A 25,000-nucleotide genomic window follows, 5' to 3' on the forward strand; every position below is an offset into this window, starting at 1 on the left:
ACTTTACAATCTAGTTGGACACCCTGCATCTTAGATTCGTTTCAGATTTATAGAATCAAGAGTAGACATTACCTTTTGATTGGAGATGCGCTGTTCGAGGATGATGCAGGTCGCCTCCTGACTGCTGGTGTAGTAAAGGCACGCCGCGGTGCTGGATTCCTGATGAGGCATGGTGAGTGAAAGAGAGAGAAACAGAGGTGATGTCATGAATTAAAATATAGATTGTAAAGTCTCATTATCGATCTACTCCAAGGGCAGACTGCAGTGCAGTGCTCCAAAATGAGCTAGAAGAGGACAACATGCTCAATTTCAGAGAGGGAGAAGAGGCATAAAAGCAAAGACCATACCACAATGCCAAAATGCCGCCCTATATAACATACCAATCAACACTTGTTTTCATCTTAAATAAATTACAACAATGCATAATATATTATAATTTGAAGCAGTCAGAATTCATTGGTCAGATGCAGCATACCACTTCCACTTTGAAAGCTTGATTGAAAATTAACATTATTTCATCCATTCATCTAAATTTACAACAGGTTTTTTGCAATCACAAATAATACTGACATTGTTGTGAAATATCAGGACAAGAGGTCCCCTCCTTAGACGAGTCATATTAATATCTTAAAATAAAACAAAAAGAATAAAATTTAATTTCTGCTTTTATAAGCATCTTCAAGGATGCACCAAATAACAATTTACAGAAAGCTTCATCTTATCCTATGGCAACTCATAATCACAACTCAACATATCATTTGCCTTCTCTCCCATCCATTCTTTAAGAACGTCAATATACAAGATGACCAACTCGTAACAGATGACGCTCTTTTTCTATTCAGTTTAACTTAATTATTTTCTTAATAATTCTCAACCACAGCAGCCAATTTTCAGAAAGAAAAAAAGACCAAAAAAAACTATTACAGTCCAAACAGGTTTTGGAATTCCAAATCTTTTAATCTAATAAATAAAATAAAATAATACTCGTCTGCCATATTCTGATTAAATTCAATGCTTGACAACCTGATATCACAAACTGTTTTTGATATCATTCCACGTTACTAATTATAGGGTGGGGTAAAATTAATAATTCTAAAATTGTCAGCCAGACAATATAAGACTTGTAACCAGAAAAGTCTGGAATTAACCAAAATCATTTCAAATTTACACCAAATGACACAATATCTATTAACCAGCAAATAGCGCATTAATTGATTTACAAATTGACAACTTATTACAGTTTGGACTTGGGGGGGGGGGGGGGGGGAAGAAAGAAAAATGAACGAACAATGGTATGTAAAATGCTACAATGAACTATTGTGATGTATATCATATTCTAAGAAAAAGATATAATCAGGAAACAAAGGGTATTTACAAACCCTTACCTTGGCAGTACAAATTCATCTGATGTGTTAAGGTCTGGGTTAACAGTCCTTGAGTTAACCAGCCTACCACAGTCATCTAGAACCAGAAAAGAACCAAAGTTTTAAGTGTTAATAATTATAAAGCAAAACATTAAAAAAGATGGCCAGTAAAATCATTTAAAATAAATAAATAATTTTTTTTAAATACAAGGAACAGACTCAAGATGTTCCATAAATATCAAGATAGAACTTGCTAAACTGATCCAAAAAAAAAAAATAATAATAATAATAATTTACAAGATATGCATGGACTCAATTTTGTCTTTATCAAATTAAAAGATGAATGACCTCTTACATTAAACAAGTAATTATCTATTTGCATAGTAGATACAGAGTAAAAATCAGTGACAATGAACAACCTAATAAGCTGCATTTCAAAGTCAACTATATGGAAATTTTAAAATGCTTCAGAGCAGAAGTATGCAATTCAATCTAATCACATACTGACTTATCAAAATAACAAAAGAGCTTCAACAGCTTTGTGTAGGAAAAAGAAAGCAGTACACGTAGCAGGTTTAAAGCGAAAAGATCACTTGTCCGTTTCTTACTAAAATTACAATAATTTAATCAATTTTACTAAAAAATAATTGGTATTAGGGGATCAAGAGGAAAAAGTTATTATTTGGTGGATTATGGATCTATCAGGAAGATCTACCAAAAGGTCATTTTTGAAACATTTGCCACAAAAATACTCTAATTCTAATACTAATAAATAGCACTTATTACAGAGATTAGAATTGAAGTCGCTATGTTTAACTTTAAAAATCAACAATTTCCCCAACAAGGCTTAAATAACACTTCATATTCCTTACAATTATGAAGTCTGGCACCAACTTTCATTTTCAATAAGTAAGAGATTCTCAACAAGTTCTTAAATTGGAGTCTTTCAAAACTATTTATAGAGTAAGCTTATGGAGCATGTCACAAAAACTACCTTTTCGGCACAGCCGCATATATCAATTGTGGTTGTGTAAGGGGCAAGTCTGGTGCAATCAACTTACCATCAGACATACTGTCATTTGCACTGTTAAATCTGGTGGCCGATCCATTTTGTGATATCAAAGGATTTCGACTCGGGGTAGGGGGTGCTTTAGGAGGGGTTGTCTTTGATTGGTTGAAAGTTGGAGGGCTGGGTGTGTTGGAACGCAAGCGACGAAGCTGGACATTTAAAAATAAAAAAGAGAAGGAAAATTATGAATAAAAATAAAAGAGTTTTCAATTCATAATTATCAAAATCTTAAATAAAATGGTAATTAATACAACATTCAATTCAAATTTTTCTATAAAATAAATAAAATGAATACCTATTAGACAAGTAATTTTTTTTTAACGGGAAAAGAGAGAAGTGTTACTTACCGCTCCTCTGTACATTAGTCGCTTCATTCTAGACTTGAGTAACTAAAGAGAGAAAGGGGGGGGGAGGGGAGGGAGGCTTTATAAATAAATGTCATCTAATGAAATGTTCATGTGAAAGTTAAACCTGAAACTAAACAATTAAGAAGCCACTGAATATTTTATATCTCCCCTCGATAAAGGTATAAATTGATTGATCAAAGAATTTGAAAGTCCACATTTTACACTGCTTCTATCTTTTTTGACAGATTATTATACAAACCATTTCTAACACACTTAAGCCATTCATTACTTTCGCACACATTTCTTTCCTATTTAAATAAAAATTTTGACAATAAACACACATAAATCCTGTTGCAAAAATCTGAAAGTAAGTTTCGAAAAAGAAATAAGTAAATTGTGGAATGAAAAGTCATAACAAAAACAAAATTATAAATCACTCACAGACTTGATGCATGGAAATGCGAGGCACTGGTCAACTGTTGGTCTTGTTTTGTAATCTGGATCAAGCATCTGGGTCAATACATTTCTCAAATCAAAGCTTCGACCTGGAGTTTTGAAAGGAAAAATTTAGAAGTCTTGCATATTTACAAAATAAAAATAATTTCTTAGCAAATAGTTAAGGATTGATTCCATTTTTAATATTCTAAAGATTGAAACAGGAATTCTTAAAATTGATAGCTTACAAAGAAAAAAAAATACATAGAAAAAAGAAAACCAAAAACACAGGATTGCCAATTCAGGAGGTATACTTTTACACAAAAACTGACCTCTTTCTGATGGCTGAACTCCAGTAAAATGACATATTATGTACTGACTTTTTCCCCCTATTTAACAGGTGATTGGGAAATATACTGAGGGTATATAATATTCTAAATTCTGTATTTATACAGAAGATTGGCAACCTTGAAAAAAACAAAATAATGGAGGAATTAAATTTGAAAAATTAAAAAATGAAAGAGGAAAACTCCTGAACAGTCACCTTATACCTATGTTGAATAAATGTAAAGCGAAAATTTTAAAATGTCACTTTATATCATGAACATAACAAATCCAAACAAAAAGAAATAAGAAATGGATATTTAAAATCTAACAGTACCACATTTATTGTGACAAAAACTTTTTTAAAAATAACTACAAATATGCAAACTGGTTTGTCCAAAAAAAAAAAAGTATTTCCAAAACTACTAACCAGACAATAAGTTATCGGGAATTTTTCCACTCCTAAGAATATGCCATGCTTCCCCGCCTCTGGGCAAATCCAAATCCCCAGCAAGCTCCAAGAAGAACATCCCCAAAGAGAAAATGTCGGCAGCCTTTCCGAACTTGCCGTCCAACAGCTCAGGTGCCAAATATTTTGGATCACCCTCCATCGCATCAGTCATATCTTTTTTCTATGATTAAAAAATAAAATCAATGAGAAAAACATCAATGAAAAATTTTTAAAAAAAAATAATAATAATAAAAAGCTGAAGAATGAAACAAGTGATAAGAGCAGAGCGGATAATGGGATTGAAATGTGCTTTCAATCGAAACAAAACACAATCCAATATTGCCCAAGAGGTTGTTAGCAGTATATACTGAAAATTGGCAACCTTGCATCACCTTGTCCTTGACACAAGATGAGCATGGTCAATAAGATGAATATGGCCTAAATTGTTTTGACAACACTCTTGAAATAACTAATTTATTACAACTCTTGCTTTGGAATGGCAGAATAATGAAACTCTTTCTGTGTTCTCATATTGCCAAAATTTTGAAAGACATTTAATCATTCACCAATGCTGCATTACCTTGGTCAAATCGATGACAAGTCCAAAATCCCCCAACTTACAAATCTCATCAAATGATACAAAGGCATTATCAGGTTTAATATCCATGTGGACAAGATTTCGGTCATGAAGGTGCTTTACTGCCTGGAAGAAAATAACAAAAGTAATATGCATTACAGAATGTATATGTGTACAATGTGTAAAACAAACCGTAAGTACTATTCAAGACAAGAGTAAATCTAAATCCGAAATATTCAGATATTTAATCGAGTCATATGAAAAGCCTATTCCAAGTCTGTACATGAAACATCACAAAGTCTCCTAAGTTATACTCCCTGCTTGAATATTATAAAATTCCTAATATGTAGATGATAAAAATTGTAGACACTATAATTAACTTTAATAATTAACAATTTACCCTTACAGGGATTAAATAATACTTCGAAATCCTTAAAATTATGTAGTCTGGCATCAACTTTTATATTCAATAAGTTTTAATGACTTAGAGATGCTCATAAACTTCTGAAATTGAAGCCAAAATTCTGTAATTCTACTAAATTTTTCATAATTGTATGCAGCAGGTCTGTTATGGGTGTGATCTTGTGAGTTACTCTAGGGGAGGGTTGCTTACCAGATTATTCAGTTCATTGACTTTACCATTGTCTAGTACACTACCATATATATTTAAGCTCTGTAAGATGATTATGCATACAACAATCTAAATTGTAATTGTCTTTATACATGTTTCCTCCAAATTAGTGGTTTGTTCTTACGGACTTTACAGTGCTTGTGACACTATTAGGTCAATTACATCAGTTGTCAAATTACTAACCACTGCCGCGTTGAGTGACTTCATAATATTCTGTCATTCCAAAAACACAACAGATGCAAAATTTGATGAACATTTCCAAGCCATCCTTCCTTATAGAATTTAAAGTCGACAGATCTAACATTCATGACCTTCACATCACCATAAAGCAAAATAATTAGGAATCAAAAAGCACAAAAGAGTCCTCACCATTAACAAATCAACCATGTAATTCCAAATTACACTCTCTGTTAAATTGTGATTCACTTCACAATACTGGCTGACACTGAAATAAAATACAATATGTCATCAATAAAACCATCTGTGTACGTCCTCGAATATAAAACATTAAAAAATTATTGATTTTATTTGGACCCGGATTGGCTTTGCAAACCATACGCGGACGTAAAATAAATAGTTCATCAAAAAGAATTGTAATAAAGTGACTTACAACCTACAGCATGTTCAGCATATTTTGTGGATAATGGGTGTATATAACAGCTTAGGTTTAAAAGTTTATACAACAACATAGCGACCAACTTCATAAAAAAACAAAACAAACGGGACACCCTAACAGACAATACCATCATGTAGCAATGACTATCCCGCACAAATCTTTGGGCCTCTTTTTCGCTCACGAAGTGCCCGAATTCGCGTCAAAATATGGGACGAAGCCGTTTCGTATATGCTATTTTAAAAAATTAATTACGACGCTGTTTATCGATTAATATGACTGAACGTTGGCACACAGTTAGAAAAAAGGTCATTTTAGATTATGTCAAGCGACAAAACTCGTGCGATTACCAGAAGACCGTTAAAAATAGATTTTTACTCTTTGGAGTAAAATATTTCTAAAACTACCGGGCGTGGAGGTTTTGTCGCTGACAAGGTAATACATGAACATTTCTTCTTTTTGGTTGTAAAATTTCATATGAATATGACGAGTACTTTTCCCGTATTTTACAAAACACCATCCTAATTTGCTCTTCAAGTTTCAATCTTTTAATCCATTTATTACGCAAGATACAACCAAAGGTCGAAAAAAAATGCCGAAAAAGCGTCCCATATTTTCGCGTTTTTTTTCTCTTTGCGGGTCATCCAAATAAATGACACCTTTGAAACTGCATAACTAGTTTATTTATGAATGGATTTTCAAAATTCAAAAACATTTTTACTCAGTGGAGATAGGGCTTTGATTTTAGACAAAAATTTTCCTCAAAAAGAGAAAAAAACATTTTTCATAGTCATTGCTACATCATGACTCCAAAACAACAAAATATTTGGACAATAACATGATATAATCTAGCCTTAAACTTAAAGCAATTTCTGTCCCTTGTTTGAATTTACTGGGACATTCAAGGGTCATTTCCATACACATGAACAGTTCAATTTTTGTTTTCTTTAAATTCTCATCAGATTGCCAAATCTGGACAGTCCCGACTGTATCAGGACAGTTGGCCGCTATGCAACAAGCATAATATTCACAAAGTACGAAACATTTCTATGGAAATTATCTCGCAACTAATTTTCTGTATGAGTAATTCTTTCTTAATTGAAATTTATTTCTATAAATCATGAACTCCAGGATGCTGATAAATATTTTAAAACTATTTCCAACTGTAATTAATCACTGGTTGTTGTATTTGCCATTTTGAACTCCTCAAAAATTGAGGGTTTAGACACAAAATGATCATAGCAATAAAGTTTTGAAGGAAAATACAAAAAGAAAGGCATTCTATGATTATTTTTCCATCAATATGAGAAAAAAAAATTATTTGAATATTAACAATTCACAAAAAAATTTCTGATACAAAAATAAACACATCAACAACTGGGTCGTTTCTCCCAGCACAATGATTACGAGTTATTCATTCAACAATTTCTAATTTTCTTTACAAACCAACCTCATTTTACATAACTCTGTCTGGATGTAGAGATGTCCTTTTTCCTCCCATGCATTATAAAACTGAACACAATTTTGGTGATGTGGCAAAGTTTCATGCTTTGCTACCTCTTCCATCTTCCTTTTCCTGATGAGAACATAATAGAATATATGTATTGTAAGATTACATGTGGCAGTAAACAATAATGAAAATAAAAAACAGAATAGAAGCTTTATTTTAATACACTAAGACAAATAAATGATGTTGATGTTTCGGATTTCTTGATTATCAAAAAAAGGATGCCTTTTTCATTGTATTTTTTCACAAAGGAGAAAATTGAAAAACCCACATTTGCCTTAATGAACTAAATTGATGAAGCTTCTATTCTATTTTTTATTGTTAATAGCTTTTTCAAGCTATGAATAAAAACATTTGAGTAAAAGTAGGTGAAATGATTTCACTGACACTGACAAATAATGCGTTGAAAAAAAAATAAATAAATAAAAAGGAAAAGATCTCTAGACATCACATAGATCTCATATATTCAAATAAGCATTGCAGTCATAATTGTATAATAATTATTAAATATCGCTTTAGTTAATTTTCTTTATAATCACAAAAAATTAATAATGTGACTTCGAAATATTATTTAGATTTTTTTTTAAGGCCTTTTTACGTGGACATAAGAATTATTGATATTAAAACTTACCGATCAAGCTGACCTCTGAAGCGATCTTTCGATTTCTTGACAGCATAGAATTTGCCATCATCCCTGCTCCTAACTTTGAAAACCTGTAATCAAGATGAACGAATAAATGAAAATACAGTGCAACACATGTTCCAACACACAATCGACAAATTCGCAAGTTCGAAGAACAAGGACAGAATTCCCAAATTATTCCTTATTTGCCTTAGTAAATTTTACACGGCATCCAGGAACGGTTTCACAGTTTTGACGATCTAAACTGAGCAAAGAGAGAGAAGAAAACAGAGAAAGTTGTGTTGTTTTGTTTGTTTTCAATTAGTATTGATAATGTGATAACTGTGGTTGTAGTAGTTGTGGTAATGATGATGGTGATGATGATGTGGTAGTGGTAGTGATGATGATGTGGTGGTGGTTGTAGTAGTAGTAGTAGTGGTAGTGATGATGATGTGGTGGTGATGGTTGTAGTCATAGTGGTAGTGATGATGATGAGGTGGTCGTGGTTGTAGTATTGGTGGCAGTGATGATGTGGTGGTGGTGGTTGTGGTAGCGATGATGATGTGGTGGTGGTGGTTGTTGTATTAGTAGTGGTAGTGATGATGAGGTGGTGATGGTTGTTGTAACAAAAGCAGTGATGATGTGGTGGTGATGATAGTAGCAGTGGTTGTAGTTGTAGTGGTAGTGATGAGGATGGTGAGGTAGTGGTGGTTGTTGTAGTTGTGATAGTGATAATAATAATAATTATAATAATAATGACAATAATAATAATAATAATAATAATAATAATAATAATAATATAATAATAATAATAATAATAATAATAATAATAATAATAATAATAATAATCTACTCTTAAAAAAAAAAAAGGTTGGGGATAATTATTGTTCCGTACTGCCAATATAAAATTTTTATCATTGAACACAGAAATACTGGCAAATCTAAAATTCTAAAACTATTATTCACAGATTGATATACGAGTAACTTGCAAACCTTTCTTAAATTTAGGATCAATTACAATTCCCAATGATTCAATTGGTTATTCAGAATATTTGGTGTCGCATAACCATGAGTTCGTTTTGGTTATAATTGCAAGTATAGGCCTAATTGATTCTACACAATTCTAGCACATCCGCAACAAAAGAGGATGACAGCAATTTTAATTCCTCTTGATTCTATCAGTGATTCGGTTATATGTCATGATCATATAAAGAGTTACCTCCCTTGTTTCATATTTTAAAAAATATTTTGTAAGCCTTGAACTACAAAAAGTTTGGTGATTTAATATCTAAAATTCAATCAATATTTAAAACTTATAAATCTTAATCTCTAAAATGATCTTTTCTGTCGATATGATTAGCATTCTTTATAATACTTATTCTAAATTTAAAACTACTTAAGTTTTGGACACTGTCTTCAACACAATATATCTCATCATAGACGGTACTGTATAGGAGAGCGACAAAGTACATTGCTTGGGCAATAACCAATGATCGGTTATTTGACTTTGGGAATCGCTATCTGGCCACCCTATTGCCAAATTCATTTGAGCACACCCACAGACTTTACATAAAAGACGGACCTCTGTTGATTGTTGACAGCTCAAATGATGATGATGATGATAATAATAATAATAATAATAATAATAATAATAATAATAATAATAATAATAATAATAATAATAATAATAATAATAATAATAATAATAATAGTAATAACAATAATAATACTTTATTGATCCTTTCAGAAATTATCACATGTGTTACATAAATCGCAATAAAAATTATATTAGACAATATCGTAGTAATTATAGCGAGGAGAGATAACTTTAAGCACATATAAATAAATAAACAAATAAGTCAATCCTTTCTTTAAAAAATATAGCATTGTGGAGAACAGTCAATAAAAAAATTGATACGGCGCACAACTCTACTGAAAGATTTGAAAATTAGAAATGTATTTTTTACAGATAGTTTGAAAGTTCGTTGAGTCAAACAGATATCATAAAATATGTACCAACGACGACACTTGACTCCCAAAATCAACTAATTTTGACACTGTAAAAAGTTGTCAATTTGCGTCATCTATTTATGACATCAAGTATTATTATTACTTCCGTTGTGTTGTTGATTTAGCGGTGATCAGTGTTTGTTCTAATCGCGTGTATGTTTGTGTGTGTGTGTGTGTGCGTGTGTGTGTTTGTGTGTGTGTGTGTTGGCATTTTTCAGCAAATCGTGGCATTCATAGTGATATTATTCACTTGATCACATGAAGGTATTTCAGTCGCCATTTTGATTCTTTTTTTACTATTAGGGTTAGCTCGAGATCGAGGATATTTCTTTTTCTATTAAGGTTAGTCATAAGTCTTAGTAAAGGTGCTAGGATGTTTGTTTTTCCATAAGTTAAGTAAAGGGGAGACATTCCGAAAGCTCCTACATCCCCAGTATTCTTTAAATTTGTATTTTCACCGTTGATATTTTGTCAGGCATTTATTTATTCAATTTGTCATTCATTATATCTAGAAGTATTTTAAAAACTCTAGAACAAACCTTGATAGATTTGTGAAAGTTTAACATTTCTTAATTTGACCATTGTTTTCATTTTCAGCCGCCATTTTGATTTGTTAACTATTGAAAGGTAGTGCAAAGCAGTCCGAGGGTTGTTTTTTTTTTTTCTATTAGGGTTAGCTCCAGAGGTTAGTCATAAGTCTTATTAAAGGTGCTAGGAAGTTTGTTTTTCAATAAGTTACATAAAGGGGAGACATTCCGAAAGCTCCTACATCCCCAGTATTCTTTAAATTTGTATTTTCACCTTTGATCTTTTGTCAGGCGTTTATTTATTCAATTTGTCATGATTTTTTCTATTAGGGTTAGCTCGAAATCGGATGATTTTTTTTCCTATTGGGCTTAGTCATAAGTATTATTAAAGTGCTAGGGTGTTTGTTTTTCCTATTCGGGTTATTTAAAGGTACTAGGTTTAATTTTTTCTCGGGGTTAGTTGAGGGAATATATTATTAAATATATTATTGGGCCACACAGAAAAATCAACCGAAGATATACCAAATTACACAGACAACGTTGTTTACCAATCTGCCCTCATTAAATGATGGTGAGTACAGTATCGAATGAAAATAGTTCTTTCCCCGCGAAATTGCGGGCTTTTTACTAGTAAAGGAAAAAGTAAAATTAATTAGATAAGATAACATATTATTATGTACATGTACGAATGATTTGTCTCGCTCAATGTTATTTTCCATTATAGTAGTATATTAAGTAATGAGACTCCCTGTTCGTATTTCTCAGCAAATATTGCCCATGTTCCACTTGAATATTAGTTTTGATTATTAGATCGTTATCTAGTAGTAGTACTAAATAACTCGATATAATCTTTGCATTTGTGTGTGTGTGTGTGTGTGTCAGTGTATGATTGCAGTTATTTCTCTCTTTCACAGACTACATACCTACGTAAACAAGAAGCATACTTTAAAATAACCAAAAGAACATTTTTTTAAAATATACTTACCTCTCCAAAAGATCCAGATCCAATGGGTTCTGGCTCTTCAAACATTTGTTCAAAGTAGGAGTCTGTAGAATTTTCATTGTAACATGGACTCAGAGAATCTAAAACAGCCAGTTAGGGACATTTAAAAAAACAAAACAATGTCTATATCAAAATTAGAGACTACTTTGTATGATATTCATTGTAAGACTGGTCTGCATTTAGCAAATATAGAAACTATTTGTCAAAATAAGTCCAAATGTTAATGAACCAATTCTGCACCAACCTAAAACTAAAATGAATGTACGATTCTCAACTTTACTTTCTGTAATCGTCACTTTAAAATGCTTGAGAATTACTGCAGTGCAATTCATTTTGGGTTTTCAGACCTGCCAACCTTCCCATGATGAAAAAAGTATTCCATGACCTTAAAAAGTGTATTTTTTAGCAAAAAAGTGTATTTTGTTCGCACATGTGGAAAAAAAAGTGTGCACTATACAAACATTTATATAAAAGCTAACATCAATCCCAAATCAAAATAAACTCTGATCTTCGTCATTCAAGCAATCTCTAGTGATTACAAAATTATCGATTTATCTAGAAACTAAAACTTAATGGCCATTTAAAATTAGCATAAGGCTCAGAAATTGCAATATCAAAAGGAAATTGCTTTCGAAACACTCAAAAGAAATGACCAAAAGACCTTTAACATATTGGTAGTATTGATGCTAGTGTCAGTGAAAGAAGTGTTGGTTGTTGTAGCGATGGTGCTCTAGTGGTGGTGGTGGTGATGATGATGAAGCTGTGGTGGCGGTGGTGGTAGAAGTGATGTGGTGGTGGTTGTGGCAGTGACAATGCTGCGATGGCAGTTGGAGAAGTGATGATGTCATGATGTTGATGGTAAGAGATGCTGATGAAGTTGTGGTGATATCTGCTAGCCCAGTACATCAGTTATGAGAAAGTTTTGAGATAAAATATCTGGGAGAGTGGTCTCCAATTCAATAGATGACAATTTGCAATAGTAGCAAGATATTTTCCATATATGTTATCTAATGATCCATATCTCTCTCTCTCTCTCTCTCTCTCTCTCTCTCATACAAAATAATAAACCGGCATCATATAAGCAACTGAAATGATAACTATAGTATTAAATGTGATGCATCATTCATTCAGAAACAAGTTCAACAGTTGGTGTACGACATGTGTGTATCAATGCATCAAATGTATCATCAAGATCATTCACATCACACATCTTTAAAAAAATCGTATTAAATCCACTAAAATCGTATCCGTGTATTCGGGGTCCAAAAGTCGTACTAAAATACGATTAATCGTACTGGTTGGCAGGTCTGGGCTTTACCTAAATCAAAATGTCTGTAAATAAGATATTTTCTCCATTTTCTCTGTAAATTTGGTTAGAAAATATCCAAATCAATAGTGAGGGGGGAGGGGGGCAAATTTTGACCAAATGCAGATAAATGGCAGGAATATAAATGGAAACTAGACATGAATCAATTCTATTCTAAAATTACAATATGATATCTTATTTAAGTTACAATCAATGATCAATGGCATGCTATTTACTCACATGGGATAAGAAGAAGAAGAAGAAGAAGAAGAAGAAGAAGAAGAAGAAGAAGAAGAAGAAGAAGAAGAAGAAGAAGAAGAAGAAGAAGAAGAAGAAGAAGAAGAAGAGGAGGAAGAAGAAGAAGAAGAAGAAGAGGAGGAAGAAGAAGAAGAAGAAATGCTGTGCCACATTGATTTCTTTTTTTAAAAAAGGATACTATTATCCGATTCTTTAAAGGAAACAACTTGAGCATGCTTGCTAAGAATAGTCTTCCAAGGAAATATGCGGCTGACGGAGGGACAACTTTTCACTGGTGTCGGAGGTCGTGGTGGTGGGCATTCTCTAGGAGTAGCAGACCTCCTTTCCTGTTAAGAAAAATATCAGGATTTAAACTATCAAGAAGCCCCAATATCTTAATTGGCGCAGAACTGTCTGGAAAATATCCTTTTAAAAACAAACACGATAAACGAATACTGATGAAAATGATAAAGTATTATAATAAAACATAATAACAAAATAATAAAAATTAATAAAAAAAAATATTTTAGATAGTCTTTCAGTTTAACCACATCTACCTGGCTAGTAAACTGTTTTACCATCAATAAAGGGAGTTTGATATTTATTCAAATGTAAAAATTAATAATTCAATTATACACCCTAAACCAAGTAAATCTGTACAATGGAGAGCCAAAATGAGTAAGATTTTGAAAAAATGCGTACAATTCTGCAAAATCGATAATTAGCACTTAATCTGATAATGGGTCGATAGCAATGATAAAGATAATCAATATTTGAAATAATGAATAAGCTTACACTTTATAGATGTTAAATAGTATCAACTTCCTCCATGTATAATTCTGATGGGTCAAGAAACAGTGTTTAAGAAAACCAAAAAAGTGTATGAATGCTAAAAATGTTTAAATAATAGAAATTTAATTATGCGTACAATCCTCAGCAAAATGTGTACAACGAATGAAAATGCGTAAAAATATGCATTTTTTACGTAAGGTTGGCACCACTGAAATAGGCCTTTAAAAAACACTTAATATGATAAATTACTTTTGGATGTAGGCAGACCTATCAAAATGAAAACATTTTTATGTCAATTTTTAGTAATTTGAGGAAATTAATTTCTGAAATTGTGTACGAAGAAACACAATTGATATGGATGATCACTTCAATATTACATCATCATGCTTATGCTCTGTAGAGATGCTTTATTGCTATTATGATCATCATCATCATTACTATTATTATTATTTTTATCATTATTTAAGTATCATTGATAAAAAATTGAAAAACTGAAAATTCGTAATTTCCATACAATTTCGCATTTTCGTAACTGGCTCAGAAATGTGTCTAAAATTCGTAAGATTCAGCAGGTATGTATGTAGGAGAGACAAATGTTATGATGATTTTACAATTGCAAAAACCTAAAAATTTGTGATTGGAAATTCCCCCACTGAGCAGCCTCTCGACAAGCTGACTACTTGTTGAAATGGGACTTTAGCTAGAGAAAACAGGGTTGGTCGCTGGTGGCCAAAAACATACTGCCCAGCTTGAAATTTGATGAAATTTCGTACTAAATGAATGATCTCGATGCGCTTTCTTTTAATTTTTTTGGCTCTCTCAATTATGAACAAAATTACAAAAGTCTAAAAATGAGATAATTTTTATCAACTGAAACCTTTGATGGAATGTGCCTACATTGATGTCATCACACCAAAAGAAAGCTTGATATCTAATCTTTAAAATGTTACCAAAACCGTTTCTGAAAGCATGAAAAATAATGCAACAGTGATTAATCTAAATTGTGTTATTCAAATTTTAACCTGAATTAGCGCTTAACATTCCCAATGGCACTTGTCTATAGGCTGGAATCAGACTACACAATGCTTCTTTGAATTTGTCATTTTAAATTTTGCTCACACATCAACAGATCATTTTAATTTTATAACAAAAGACGGCATAGCATAACTTCTGTGACCCTATTTTTGCAATGACCAAACAGAAACAGCGGTAACTAAATTTTTAATGTGTGGATTGTGCAACAGAGATGCAAAAAAAAACACTATACTACTGAAATAAAATGGTGTTCAAGTTCATCATTTTAATAACATTGTGTTAGTTTCATTCCCATTTATTGTATTATTTGCAGTTAGTTAATATATCTTATAAAGTTCCAGGAATCTCTCTTTCTCTCTCTCACGCCATTGCTCGACTCATATCTCAGTGCTCCTGCAAATAATAGAAGTTACCATCAATTAACTACCTCTTCTACTACTAGTTACCACCACATCATCATTACTACTACTACCACCACAGCAACCTCCACATCGTTATCAAAACTATAGCAACCACCACCACCTTTACATCATAATTAATCCTTATTATAATCGTCACTACCACTACATCATCAACACCACCACTACAATCACAACTACCACATCAACACCATCACTACACAACAACAGACACATCATCATCGTCAATGAAACGCAAAATACCTAATGATAGTAATAATTTTTTTTAAATAAATAAATAATAATACAAAAAATAATAGCAATAATAATAATAATGTAGTTGCTGCCCAATCAATAAAGCTCTAGCCTCGAAGGCTACTACTAGTGCAAAATAACAAATGAATGATATCCACTGGTTGCAGTACTACTACTACAAATAACGAAAACGACCGGTATATTATCTACTATTTTGACAGTGTACTAGTACTACTGCGAATAGAGGAAATCACTATTCGCAATACAACTGCGAATAGAGTAATAGAGGTAGTCATAAAAATAATTTAGTATATTTATCTAAGCCCAATCCTCTGTCTACACAAGTCAATAATAAAGCTCTAGTTCAGTTCTAGGCTAGGCTCGCGAAGGCTATTTCTGCAAATAACTGAAAATGAATGAATAATATCTCTTAGTCTTAGACTTAGACAGTGAACTGCTAATATTACTAATATGAATGACGAATACGACCGCTATGTACTATTCATAGTACTGTCTACTGCAAATAGAGGAAATCATTAATCATAATCGCAGTACTGACTTGTAGACTACTGTACTGTGACTGTGAATAATAAATAGAATAGAGTTAGAGTTAGAGGTGGCCTAAATTAAAATCATTCCTGCAAGACAAGTGTCTTTTCCATTGCGATTGATCATAATCACTGTCAACTGACGATTGATGATTTCTCACACTAGATTGATACCGAACGTGTGACTCATAGTCATAACTATGACATGTCTTGATATTGATAGTAGAGCAAATTCAATTGTTTTGAATTTGAGTAGACATTTCAACAAATCAACAAGCTCAACTTGAGCATTCAATTCAACAAGCCTCTCCCTTTTAATTTTATTGCAAATTTATTAACATGCTGAATAACGGGAGGTTAGAGTTAGCAAAATACAAAGTTGAAGCTTAGTGTATTCTCTTTTGGTGATAAAAGTTACCTTTTTCGTTGAGAACGTCTGCTCCTGAAGATAAAATTGTGGCGTTGGTCGGGGGCTTGAAAACGCAGCTGCCAAACTACTGTCACTCATTGTTAATCCAAAGGCTCCCTAGTCCCTAATCCAAAAGCGAATCACAACAACCAATTAAGCAGGTCGGTTCATTTCATTACAGAAAATAGGTAGGCAAAGTCAAAAGTCACCATAAAATTATCGGATCTATCAACTGACAACTGAATCAACCTGATGATAACATTCGTCAGTAGCCTAAACCATAACAATAACAGGTTGTTATTCCAAGAGGAGGCGACTTTCGCGGTCTTTTCCTGCGTTATGCACCGGGTGATTCAAGTGGACGATATATTTAGATACAATTTACCTTTGGGGTAAAATCTCAGAATATAAATCAAGATATTTGCAAGTGTGTTGATTAATATATTAAAAGTTGGAGTTGTGCGACAAGAAAGTTTAGAATCTTTGATTTTATCATGGCAATCAGGTGATTTCTGAAAGTTTAGAAAAACGAAACCGTTTAGCTTAGTCCAATCAAAATGCTTCTTACAACTCGACCCGACCCCCTTTTTGTCAGAGACTAGAAATGCTTGCACACACAAACTGTGTCAACGAAATCGCGGTATCTTATTCAACCATTGCGTATCACGTTGCCCACCTTTTCTTTTCAACCGTTCGCTCCCCTCCCTCTCTCTTTTTCTGTGGGCATGCGCTGGTGTGTTGGTAATTTGTACTGAAATGGAAATACAATATAATGCTCAATTCCAAGATGTCAAAACAATAACATTAAACGACCAGCTTATTTTATGTGACCGAACACGCCTAAAACCATATAAGAAAATTTAATAGCATAATAAAGTTCATTCCTGAAAACTATGTCTGTCATAGCAATCATATACAAAAATACAAACTGTAATATGATGAAAATTAAATCCATTTATCTTGTGTAAAGTTTTTTGGCTACGGATATGTGGTCTTGTTGTTGACACTCGCTTTCGGATAGGAAGGTCCTCTTCGAGTCTCGCTCTGAGTGGCGCATAGTTGAGTCCTTGGAAACGGATCTTTACTCACATTCTCTCACCGTACTCAGGTATAAAATGAGTACCTGGCCGCTAACAGCGGTGTATCATCGCTTAACAGGCATCATGTCTCGTACTACATGATGTGAAATGTTGCTGTAGCAAGGGACCCGCTGTAAAGCGCTTTGGGCGCATTTATCATTTAATGGATACTGCCCTATATAAAATCTCAAGTTTTTTTAAAAAAGCACTTCGAACACATTAAGTAGTTAGTACCCTGTATAAACCCAAAATGTTATGTCATTTCTCAACATTTTAATTTCAAATCCACGTTTCGGCATCGAACTTCGACAAACCTAGTGCTCGGAAATTTGGTAGTATTGCGAATTTTTGACTCCAGCAACGGAATTGCATATAAGTCTTAGATTGAAAAATCATGCTGAAAAGGAAAGTTTGATGGAGGACCCATATTTAGGACTTTGGGGCATTTTTTTGATCATGATGAGGGCAAATTACTTATATAATTTCTGATGTTGACGTTTCTTTGTTTTTCTAATGGAAACTACGAAGTTTTGGAATTTCGAGTCGGCAGTACTGTTCTCGTAGCAGTAGACCTACCGCTTTAACACCGAGTGTTTCTGGTTTTGTAGCAGACCTACCGCCTTACAATCGCGCTTTTCTGGTCTCAAAGCAGACCTACCGCCTTACAATCGCGCGTTTCTGGTCTCAAAGCAGACCTACCGCCTTACCACCGCGTGTTTCTGGTCTCAAAGCAGACCTACCGCCTTACCACCGCGTGTTTCTGGTCTCAAAGCAGACCTACCGCCTTACCACCGCGTGTTTCTGTTCTCGTAGCAGACCTACCGCCTTACCACCGCGCGTTCCGTTCGCTTATTATTATAACTCTCGTCTAAAAATCATTAGCCAACCAAAACCTTCTTCATAATATTTTTCTATATTATAATATGGTCATTTTGCAAACAATTGAAAACCCAATCTTGAAGGTGAAAGTTGGTTAACATCAAACGACTATTTCTTATTCAGCTATCCGCATATTATGGTCATAATGCCAACATGCAATGTGTATCTATAAAAGGTTCAATCTTGAAAGTCGGTAAACAACATAATATAACTCGACGTATCAATCCGCAATAAGTGTTTGTTCACAACAAGGTGGACGACCGTTGACACATTTCGAAAGACAATGGTCATGTGAATTTATGTTTCAGTCGATGTAAGATAACGATCAGAAAAAGTGTGAATAAAACTGTGCCTGACAAAGCAAGAAAGAAAAATACAAGGGAGAAACAAAAAGCCAGTCTTCTTCGACTGGAATCCAGCCTCAGACCTCCTGATTACCGATCAGAAGTGCTACCATTACACCATTTTTAATTCATGCTTCCTTACAAAGGAGCATACTATTTCCTGCCAACCGATGTTTTGTTTATTCATCTTAACTACGCCACTACCACATTATCTTTTTCATCCGTGGTGTTTCATTCATCCTGTTTTGTTGATAAAGGGGAAACCCGAAACGTTCATTTGATATGTTTTTGTAATTAAATTGAAGCTTACATTCAATTTCACATTATTATCTACCATTACACCAAAGAGGTTACCCAACAGTTGGGACGATTTTTAAATTTCTATATGGTTCCTCATAAGGGTTAGCGTTTCACGTTGTGAACCCTCCTTTACAGCACACAACTCAAACTTTGAACACGAGGGAACGGGGACGAAGGCACCTCTTCTATGGTGTAATGGTAGCAAGTCTGTTCTGACCGGTAATCAAGAGGTCTGAGGTTCGATCCCCAGTTGAGGAAGAACGATGGTTTGGAATTTTTTTTTCTTTCTCGCTTTGTCTCAAACGTTTTCTGATCTTTTTCTGTCGGAGGGAAATTTATTATCATAAGACTGCCTTACAGGTGACATGATCGTCATACGTGTTATATGCTGTTGTTGGCCTAGAACCATTTTTAAAAAATTCTAATAATAATAATAAATAATAGATGTCCACTTAGCGTGCTCTAAGCGCTCTTCAATGGGTCCTTAGCCAACAGCAACACTTTACATGTAAGACGAGACGCCACATTTTTTTTCCCTGACAGAGACAACCCTTTTAACGACCAGGTATTTATTTTACACCGGTGTACAGTGAGAGAATTGAGTAAAAAGCCTTCTTCCAATGACTATGCGCCGCTCAGAGAGGGAGTCGAATCGTGGACCTTCCTGTGCGAAGGCGAACGTCATACCATCAGAGGCAATTCTGGCATCTGTGTGGACACAAATCAAGGAGAGGGCTTCTCCTTTTTCTGTGGGTGTGGGATAGCCATTTAGTCTAGGACTATGATAGATGTCACTGCATTTAGTTCATGCATATGGGGGGGGGGGGGGGGGGGGGGGGGGGGGGGGGGGTGGGGGGAGGGAGAGATCGTATGGCTCGTCTGCCCGACCTTTGCCCTTGCGAATGCATCACGACGACAAGGCGTTGATCCATTTGGGGCGACAATTCGATGTACTGACGCCATAGTTAGGGACATCCTGATTAGGGGCCAGACCCTCATTGTTGCCGCTTTGTTCTTCGCGCCATGCGTCCACGTCAGCAATTCGTTACTCCATTCACACATAGCCAATGTCTTCCGAAAGGTGTCAATGTGTTGTCTACCTTGTTGGTAAAGCAAACAACTAATCTAATTAATCCAATACAAACCTTAGTGCCCCCCTACCCCCCCCCCTTCCCCTTTCTTACTTTCCTCCATGCTCCAAAGTGACTTTAAAACACTGCCCCCCCCCCCCCTTTTTTTTTTTTTCTTCCCTCTATGCCCGGGGCGTAAGACTTGAAGACTTCACTTATTGTTTGGCTACTCTAACATAGCCCGCCAGATCTACTTTTCACATTTTGGTCAGATCATTTTTACCTCTAAGTGATCGATCAATTAAAATGTCTTTGTTGTCGATTATTCTTATATCCAAGATTGAAAAAAAAAAATAGAAAGAGTGAAAGAGGGAAAAGAAACAGAAGAAAAGAAATCTCGTGAAATGGACAATTTTCTGGCTAAAATGAAAAAAAAAAAAAATCCCCAATAAAACCAGTTTCGTCAGGATATATACAGCAAGATTGCTTACTCGGAAAATAAATAAATGAAACATAGTGAAGCACATTGAGCGAGCATGGTAAAGCTGTGGAATTAAGCTAAATATATCTATGTTCACATTTATTTTAAAAAGGAAACAGGTATATATATTTTTTAAATGTATGACGTGAAGTTGACTTGAAAATTTTTTTTCAAAAGTTTTTTTTTAGGCAATTGCCAATATAACTCATACAAGAATATAATATTTTCATCAACAAATCAAGTAAGTAAAATCAATAATAAAGCAAAGCAAACAATGATAATAATAATAATAATAATAATAATAATAATAATAATAATAATAATAATAATAATAATAATAATAATAATAATAATAATAATAATAATAATAATAATTATTATTATTATTATTATTATTATTATTATTATTATTATTATTATTATTATTATTATTATTATTATTATTATTATCGCTATCTCCACCATTATCGTCAATTATCATTATCATAATAAAAAAAAAGTAACAATAACAGTGAGAGTGAAAATCAACATCAACAGACAATACCAGTGATGGCAACAACAACGTTTGTGACTATGATGTTCATTGATTACCAATCAAATATCTAATGTCACAAGATACTCATACATTACAGTACAGGTAGCGAAAAATAAGAATTGTACATATACATTATTATAATAATATATGTATTTCTCATATGTGTGTCAAGCTCAAGACATGCTCAATTATAATGACTAACAAACACACGTTCCCCACACAAATACACACACTCGTGCGCGCGACACACACACACACACACACATATATACAAACACACACACACACACACACACACACTAATCTACGAAAACACTTGTACAAGAAACAGTGAGAAAAAAATGAATTCAAAGGATAATTAGGTATTGGTGATATTAAAGTATTAAACAGATGGAGTTGGGTGGAAGGCGATATTTCCTGATTTTGGTGGAGCAGAGAATATAAGTTAAACATTGCTCTACGACCTTGGTCTACAAGGTTCTGTATTCCTTTTGTAAATCTTCCACTACGACCGAACATAAACTCCAGATATTTGAAGTGCCCTACTATTTCTAATAAGTCTCTATAAAACCACATGTCCATCATCCCGATATTTCCACCTCTTTTAAAGGCAACGCATTTGGCTTTTGTTGTGTTGACGCGCAAATCCCATTTGTAACATAATCACTAGGACAATTAAGTCCTTGTTGTAAACCAGTTCTGGTTTCACTGTATAAAACCATATCATCAGCAAATAAAAGGACAGTTAACAACAATGAGTTAATATTTACACCTATATCTTTATGCTGTCCAAAAGCTTTCTTTAATGTCATTAAAAAACATAGAGAAAAGAAACGGAGACACTCCCTGAAGAACCCCATTTGTTGATGTGAAGAAACATTCATCATGAGGGTCATCGCACGTGCTTGTAGTGGATTTAACAGTTTATTGTTTGATGCAATGTTTTATTTTACTGTCCACATTTTGAAGAATGTTTGTGACTTTACAACTGACTTTGTTCTTGTGTAATTTAAACCACAGAGCCCTTCTATTAGCACTGTCAAAGGCTCGCTTTAAGTCAATAAAAGCACAATATAAGGGCTTAGAGTTTTTAAAAAATCATTCTAATAAACCGTGTAAAATAAATATGCAATCGGTTGTTCCTCTTTGTTTTCTAAACCCAAACTGATTTTCTGAAATGACGCTATTTAATTCTGCCCTAGTACATAATCACCGATTTCATATTGTAGTGAAAAGTTTACCAATACAACTTAAAAGAGTAATGCCTCGGTAGTTGTCTGGATTATTAATAACAAGCGCAATAGTTTTGTGTGTATCATTATCACAGTGTGATTCACACGGCGTGGGTTTGTTGATGCGGTTTGATCTTGGGCCGGTCGGTCATCGCCTGCGGAAAGGCTTTCAATTTTCTTCCTTTGTCCAATTCGTTGTTGCTATGACGTAATTGGTGCAAAAGAATCGGATGACTCATAAGTCAAATAGCGTTTAATACACACCTCAGTGTTTTGTCAACACGTGTGTAGTACGTTTTACACTAGGTGTAAATTGATGCTATGCTTTTAGGTAAAATACTGAAAACATCCGTCAGCCAGATATAACGTATCAGTACACGAAACTGTGTGTTACCTTGAGTGTTTATAGTTTGATATAATTTAGTGGAAGCTGATCATTATAGTAAAAACATTATCAAAGAGCTGAGTGATGTCAATTTCGTTTCCGCTATAGGTGTAGCTACAAAAATTGGACTTTTCCCAGTTAACTGCCGCAATATGGAAAACCGTGTATTTAAAAATTCTCGATCGATTTAAATAATCCTCATCTTGGAAAAAAAAAATCTCAAACATGGAGCTTCGCTGAAGGACGAGTCTTTTGACCAAATTTTTAAAGGAGTATCTTGTCACCAGATTATTCGACACCCGAGTCGCGCTTAAGCTACCCTCAACAACTTCCGTCGTGTGAATATTACCAGTTACCAGCACAGTGGTAGCTAGGGCTGAATGGTGGTCTGAAGGCAGGGACTGGATGAAACAATGCAAACAATGAACAATTCGAATGTAAACTCTTGGCGTACTTCCATGGCTTTACCATGCTCCCTCAATGCGCTTCACTATGTTTCATTTATTTTCCGAGTAAGCATTGCTTGCTGTATATATATATATATATATATATATATATATATATATATATATATATATATATATATATATATATATATAACCTGACAAAACGGTTTTTGTGGGGTTTTTAAATTTTTATTTTGGCCAGAAAACTGTCCATTTCATAGCTCACTCAATCAAAATGGCCAACAGCTTTTTAAAAATTCCATAAGAGAAACAAGATTTCTTTTCTCCTCCCCCCCCCCCTCCCTCTCTCTCTCTCTCTCTCTCTCTCTCTCTCTCTCTCTCTCTCTCTCTCTCTCTCTCTCTCTCTCTCTCTGTGAAGTAAAACAAAGAAAATGTTTAAACAAATAAACAGAAAATATTGCCCCGTATCACAATGTTTTATAAAATCCCATAATTACATCAGGTTGGCGGACCTTCCTGCTATAAATACGTGCACGTAGAGGGGCTGTTTGGGTAGGTCAGTGTGCAGAGAGATAAAAAATATCAAGAAATGAAGTTTATATTCTATAGATAGTATGCTCTTGGCTAAGAAGCTCACAACATTGCCATCCGGAAGTATAAAGGACCAACACACAAAACCATGTGTAACCATGAACGTTTATTGTCTGGTTAATACGGTTTAGTGAGAATTACTCATAAACATGGATGGCAAAAAAACAATAACAAAGACATGAGTGACGTCATCTTCATGCTATCTATAAATTGTATAGATAGAATGAAGTTGACGTCACTCAGGTCTTTGTTATTGTTTTTTTTTTTTTCACTCTTCGTTTATAAGTAATTCTCACTTAACTGTATTATCCAGACTATAAACGTTCAAGGTTAAAAACAGTTTTTTGTGTTGGTCCTTTATATTTCCGGATGGCAATGTTGTGAGCTTCTTAGCCAAGCGTATACTATCTATACATGTGTATGTAGATGTGCAAACGTGATGGATTTGTATATATGTTTTATGAGAGAGAGAGAGAGAGAGAGAGAGAGAGAGAGAGAGAGAGAGAGAGAGAGTGAGTGGGAGGGGGGGGGGGGGAGAGGAGTGTATGTTTATGTATGAGAGCTTGATAGGGAGAAAGAGAGAGATAGAGATAGATAGAGAGAGTGAGAGAGAGAGAGAGAGAGAGAGTGGGGGGGGGGGGGGAGAGGAGTGTAGGTTTATGTATGAGAGCTTGATAGGGAGAAAGAGAGAGAGATAGAGATAGATAGATAGAGAGAGAGAGAGAGAGAGAGAGAGAGAGTGGGAGGGGGGGGGGGGAAGAGAGGAGTGTAGGTTTATGTATGAGAGCTTGATAGGGAGAAAGAGAGAGAGATAGAGATAGATAGATAGAGAGAGAGAGAGAGAGAGAGAGAGAGAGAGAGTGGGGGGGGGGGGGGGGAGAGGAGTGTAGGTTTATGTATGAGAGCTTGATAGGGAGAAAGAGAGAGATAGAGATAGAGAGAGAGAGAGAGAGAGAGAGAGAGAGAGAGAGAGAGAGAGAGAGAGAGAGAGAGAGAGAGAGTTGTTCATGTACATTTGACGGTTTTTGTGAGTATGAGAGACAAACCAAAAGTGGTTGAAATTGCGAGTTTGTGCTTTTTAATAATTATTTGGTGACAAAATACACCTGAGTTTAAGGTGCCGAATTACGCTCAAAATATTTAAATTAAAAAAAAAACAAAACAAACTTGAGCTTTTATATAGCACAATATTCACTAAACGTGCTCAAAGCGCTTTACAGGGGGTCCCGGACTAACT

At 34.1% G+C, this 25,000-nt stretch overlaps 1 protein-coding gene across 1 annotated transcript in view; it reads right to left on the bottom strand.

The window, feature by feature from the left end:
• LOC144978509 (membrane-associated tyrosine- and threonine-specific cdc2-inhibitory kinase-like) overlaps positions 1-16,990 on the bottom strand; it is a 23,816-nt gene extending 6,826 nt beyond the window's left edge. The window contains exons 1-13 of the mRNA XM_078924676.1: positions 16,470-16,990; positions 13,223-13,370; positions 11,463-11,560; positions 7,950-8,032; positions 7,262-7,387; positions 5,568-5,643; positions 4,571-4,693; positions 3,970-4,171; positions 3,222-3,325; positions 2,781-2,822; positions 2,426-2,582; positions 1,386-1,461; positions 73-159 (exon numbers count right to left, since the gene is read on the bottom strand). Coding sequence (XP_078780802.1) covers positions 73-159; positions 1,386-1,461; positions 2,426-2,582; positions 2,781-2,822; positions 3,222-3,325; positions 3,970-4,171; positions 4,571-4,693; positions 5,568-5,643; positions 7,262-7,387; positions 7,950-8,032; positions 11,463-11,560; positions 13,223-13,370; positions 16,470-16,559 — 1,412 coding nt within the window. The 5' untranslated portion in view covers positions 16,560-16,990. The remainder of the gene's footprint in view (positions 1-72; positions 160-1,385; positions 1,462-2,425; positions 2,583-2,780; positions 2,823-3,221; positions 3,326-3,969; positions 4,172-4,570; positions 4,694-5,567; positions 5,644-7,261; positions 7,388-7,949; positions 8,033-11,462; positions 11,561-13,222; positions 13,371-16,469) is intronic.
• Positions 16,991-25,000: the final 8,010 nt, after the last annotated feature.

Source organism: Berghia stephanieae, chromosome 8 (genome assembly GCF_034508935.2).
Source record: "Berghia stephanieae isolate SIO BIC M18660-M18661 chromosome 8, UCSD_Bste_1.3, whole genome shotgun sequence".
NCBI lineage: Eukaryota > Metazoa > Mollusca > Gastropoda > Nudibranchia > Aeolidiidae > Berghia > Berghia stephanieae.